Raw genomic sequence first — 5,148 nt, forward strand, 5'->3', positions numbered from 1 at the left:
ATTATTTGTCCTCTTCAGACTACTTTTGTCTGAAACGTTTTTCAATATTTTCTATATTTTTCGTGATATTTCGATGCAAAAATTAAAATGAGATACTCAGTATATATATATAGTTTTAAGTTTAAAATATACATTTTTTATTATGAAATTAATTGTGAATTAATTTCTTTCTCATGTATTCTTTTTCAACGTTGATATTTATATAATGCGCATAAATAATATTTACTTTTTTACTTTACAGTGTTTTTCTATATGATATTGATATGTATGCATCATATATATTTGCTTAGTATTTTATATATAGGTTTAGGAATAATTATGTCACGCAAAGATTTCTGTTATTTATCCCAGCGTCAAAAACGTAGAGTTATATTGCGCGAAAGTAACGCATTAAATATTTGTGACTCTCAAAGTACTAAAAAAATCTGTACAGAGAAAGTAGATAGTATTAATAAATCGTTTATTAATAAATCTGTTATAGAAAGTGACAATAACTGTAATTCAAGTATAAATAATTCAGAAAGTGACAATAACTGTAATTCAAGTATAAATAATTCAGAAAGTGACAATGCAAGTATTAATACTTGTAATTCGGATATAAGTTTAAATATAAGTTTAAATATAAGTTTAAATCAAATAAATATGAATCAGATGTTAATACTGATACTGATTTACACAGTTTATCATCAGAAGACATTGTAAATACTGAAAATTCTATACATGATGATTTAAGATCTTGGGTAATTAAATATAAAATTAGTCAAAGTGCTGTGAATGGTCTATTACACATTTTGTTAAGAAATAATTTAAATGTGTCAGTTGATTGTAGAAAATTAATGAAAACACCACGTAATATATCATCACAAATAATAGAAATGAATGATGGAAAATATATTCATTTTGGATTTGCAGAAAGTTTGAGACATTCGATTAAAATGCATTTCCAAACATATCCAGTAGAATTAAAAGTAAATATTAACATAGATGGTTTACCTATATCAAAAAGTTCAGGTAGTCAATTTTGGCCGATCTTAGGTGCTATAGTTGCAGATTTTTATTCCGAGCCATTTGTTATAGGTATTTACCATGGAAATACAAAACCAAAAGATGCCGATGTGTTTCTAAAATCATTTGTAGAAGAAGCAAAATGTATTCTCGATAATGGTTTGAATATTAACAAAATGATCATTCGTATTAAATTAAATGCTATTATTTGTGATGCTCCAGCAAAATCATTTATTTGTGGTATTAAAGGTCACACGGGTTATTTCAGTTGCACAAAGTGTATACAAGAAGGTGAATTCATTAATAATAAAGTCGTTTTTTTGGAATTAAATTCACCCTTGAGAACGGATCATTCCTTTTCAACTAGACAACATGAAGAACATCACGTTGAAAAATATTTAACTCAATTAACTAGTATAGAAACTTTAGGCATTGGAATAATTTTTACTGTGCCAATAGACTGTATGCACCTTATTTTTCTTGGTGTTAATAAAAGAATACTTCGATTTTGGATTAAAGGTGCGATAAATATTCGATTACCTGCCGTTTCATTAGATAAAGCTCAACAACGTAATAACAAATTAAAAAAGTTTATACCTGTTGAATTTGCACGTCGACCAAGAGATTTGTTGGATCTAGATAGGTGGAAAGCAACCGAACATAAACTTTTTGCATTATATACAGGAATAATCATAACAAAAAATGTGTTATCTAAAAAATTATACATGCATTTTACCTGTCTATGCGTTGCTGTAAGAATTGTATCGGATAAACAATATAAGCATATGCTTCATTACGCACAATCTCTTTTTGAATATTTCGTTCGAAAATTCCGCGAGTACTACGGAGATCAATATTTATCACACAATGTGCATAATTTGCTACATATATGTGAAGATGTAAAACGGTTTGAAACAATCGATTCTTATTCTGCTTTTAAATATGAAAACTATTTGTATACAATAAAAAAATCGTTACAAGTCAGTGGTAAACCTCTAGAACAAATAGCTAACAGAATTATAGAAAAGAGAAATATAGAAAAAAATTTTCGATATTCCATGAAAGATTATCCGATAATTTATTACGACAAAAATAAGACAAGAGTAAAGAGGGTAGAATTTGATGGATTTATGTTATCATCCAACAATCCCGATAATTGTTGTAGTCTTATAAATAATATAATTGCTACGGTGAATGATATTTATTTTAGCAATAATATTCTATATTTTAGAGTAACACAACATCTCTCTGTTGAACCATTTTTCTCTTCTCCGTGTGATTCAACGCTGGTAGGAATTTATAAAATCAGTGAAGCAGTTTTGTCATATGCAATTGTTACAGCTAATGAAATTTCGCGTAAATGTTTAAAAGCAGATAATATTATGTCTTCTGATGATGATCATTCAAGTATAATTATTAGTTTATTACATTAGGTTTATTATAAAGTAAAGGGTGGGACTGGTTTGACCACGTTGCAATTGACCATCAGCCACTCAGCGCTTCAACAGAGAAAAATCTCTAGACACCAGTGAATGGTTGTAATCAATCGCAATGTGTCAAACAGGACGCTCCAAACAGGACGAATTATTATACTATCTATGCCTAAGTGATATTTTATATTTTATTATTATATATATGATTGTACTGAAGATATCATATACTTCGCATTGAAATGAGTTTCCCATATGCGGTTGTACAATTTCCAAAAGAAGGGACATACTCCGAAATTCCGACCTCGTGGCTTACCAAAGATTGCACCAAATGTAGATGGCCAACAACAAAGAATGCTAACTTTTTTATTAAAAAAAATAGTCCGCCAGAGGCTGACTGGCAACTGTTTGATGTTAAAGTAGAATGCTATTGTGGTAAGTATGCGTAAAAATTTAAATTATTCTAAATATAAATTATGCAATGTTAATACAGAATTTTAAATTACAGAGAATTTAAATAAGGCACGGAAAAAAGCAGAAGATTCTAATTATGCTACTTCTTCTGACGAAACCAAAGGGCGTGGAAAAAGAATAGTACACGAGAAATAGTTCGACGATGAATTTGATACTTGCGATGACAGTATAGATGACGATGATGGTGATTGTGTTTTGTTTCTACTACATTAAAAATCAAAGTTTATGAAAAATATATTTTTTTAATTTTTGTATGTTATGTCAATGATTCAATTTGAAACAAACTGTGTTCATACATACTTTAATAATTTTTATAACATTTTATAGATTTACCTCCGCAATTTACTAAGGCTTCACATAAGAAGTTAAAATCAAACAAAAGTCATAATTTATCCGAAAATAAATCTGACGGTAATTGTTTTCTGTTTCTATTTTCTATTTAAAACTTTGATTTCTATTAGAAACCAAAGTTTTAAAAAAATTATTTATTATTTTTTTTGTGTTATGACAACGATTCGATTTTAAACAAAATGCTTATACATATTTTATTAACTTTCATGATATTTTATAGATTTACCTCCGCAATTTAATGAGAGTTCACATAATAAGTTACAACTAAATAAAAATCGGGATTTATCCGAAAATAAATCTTTACCTGATAAACAATTAGTGCATAACCAGTAATCTTTGTGCAAAAAAGTCATAGATTTCGATTTTATTTTATCTCCGTTAGCTACAACTGACGACATTGGTAAGAACCTTATGTTATCTTTATAGTGCTATTATACGTTTAAATTGGCTTTTATCATTATCATGTTTCTGATCAAGATATGAAGTTAAAGCATAATATATTTAAAGTAAATATGTTATACTTTAACTTTATATCTTAATTAGAAACGTGATAGCGATAAAAGTCAATTTAAACGTTATTTTAATTTATTTTTGTTTCAGAAAAACTGTTTCCAATTTGTGTGGAGACATTAAAATATATAAAAAGCATTGATAAGAGATTAAAATCTTTGGAAAAAAACATTAATGATGTAGAAGAATATACGAATACATTTGATGAGATACTTCCCATTAATTCCATAGAGAACTGGATAAAATTCGAAGAAATGTTGGAAACTAATGAAACAAAAGCGACTTTTGTAAGTTAATTTTTTAATATAAATAAATAATATTATAATTATCAAATATAATATTTATTACATCTAATTACCTATGAACGTGTTTATGGTCTAATCTAATCTATATGCTTTTAAGATCGAATTTATGAAAACAATTGGAGGAAAAGGCAGCAAAAATATGGTACAACGATGTATGAACCGTTTGTTTACCAATAAATTTGGTATAATCTGTTCGTGGTGTGGTCGTAGAAATAATTATCGCAAGTGTGATTTAAAATGCATCCGCCTTCTAAAATGTGAGCTATTTCAATAAGTTGCATATTATTTTTTATCTAAATTAGAATTTTATTTGCAATATTAATTGTACCATTGTGAATCATACTATTGCATTAACTGTAATAAATAGTATTAAATAGTATTAATAGTAATAAATAGTATTAAATAGTATAAATAGTATTAAATTAATTAATATTTTATTATGTTTTATTATATATAAGGTACATTAAGAGCCAAGAGGGTCGACGAATGTGATTTTGAAGCTGCAGCTAGCGAATGGTTTCGCCTTTCCAAGTTGCGACATGGGCGAGAAAACAAAAAGGAATTACTTGACGATATGCATGAAAAGGAAATAGATGATGCATACAAACAGATATAATTCATTATGTGACTGCTTGTCTTCCTCGTGCCGCACAATCGAATCGGCGAGTCTCACCACCACCTTTTCTTTCACTTCGTATTTTACTAAGTTGTTTTTTGTTGCACGCGTACATTTACGATTTAAACATCTCATTAAAACATACTTGTTTTTAAAATCGAAGATTTTATATATACAGGGTGTCCCATAATAACCGCACCAGACTTCGTGGGCAGGTAGAGCAGATAAAATTGAACAGAAAAGTCCTCTACCATTTTGCAAAATTTGTAATCGTTAACAAGATATTAATTTTTGAAGATCGACGAATAAACGTGTAATCGTCCGCCTACTGCTGAATGCAGGCGCTCGGCGAGATACGACCGCCCACCGCTGGTAGTTCCTAGCCGGTAGTTGACGAGCAGTGAGGCGGTTGTATCTCGCCGCGCGCCTGCATTCAGTGGTATGGCGGACGGATATG

At 29.0% G+C, this 5,148-nt stretch overlaps 1 protein-coding gene across 1 annotated transcript; it reads left to right on the forward strand.

Moving 5' to 3' along the window:
- Positions 1–729: 729 nt before the first annotated feature.
- On the forward strand, positions 730–4,321 carry LOC105450269. Its single transcript, XM_011690035.1, has 6 exons — positions 730–2,870; positions 2,944–3,093; positions 3,237–3,320; positions 3,481–3,660; positions 3,861–4,057; positions 4,173–4,321. The coding sequence occupies exon 1, from the start codon at positions 837–839 to the stop codon at positions 2,436–2,438; it is 1,602 nt and encodes a 533-aa protein (XP_011688337.1). The 5' UTR covers positions 730–836; the 3' UTR covers positions 2,439–2,870; positions 2,944–3,093; positions 3,237–3,320; positions 3,481–3,660; positions 3,861–4,057; positions 4,173–4,321.
- The last annotated feature ends 827 nt before the right edge of the window (positions 4,322–5,148 follow it).

Source organism: Wasmannia auropunctata, unplaced genomic scaffold (assembly GCF_000956235.1).
Source record: "Wasmannia auropunctata unplaced genomic scaffold, wasmannia.A_1.0 LD336064.1, whole genome shotgun sequence".
Lineage (NCBI taxonomy): Eukaryota > Metazoa > Arthropoda > Insecta > Hymenoptera > Formicidae > Wasmannia > Wasmannia auropunctata.

What these genes read in the sequence shown, in the direction of transcription:
- LOC105450269 (XM_011690035.1), top strand. Translation starts at nt 837, where the DNA reads ATGAAAACACCACGTAATATATCATCACAAATAATAGAAATGAATGAT.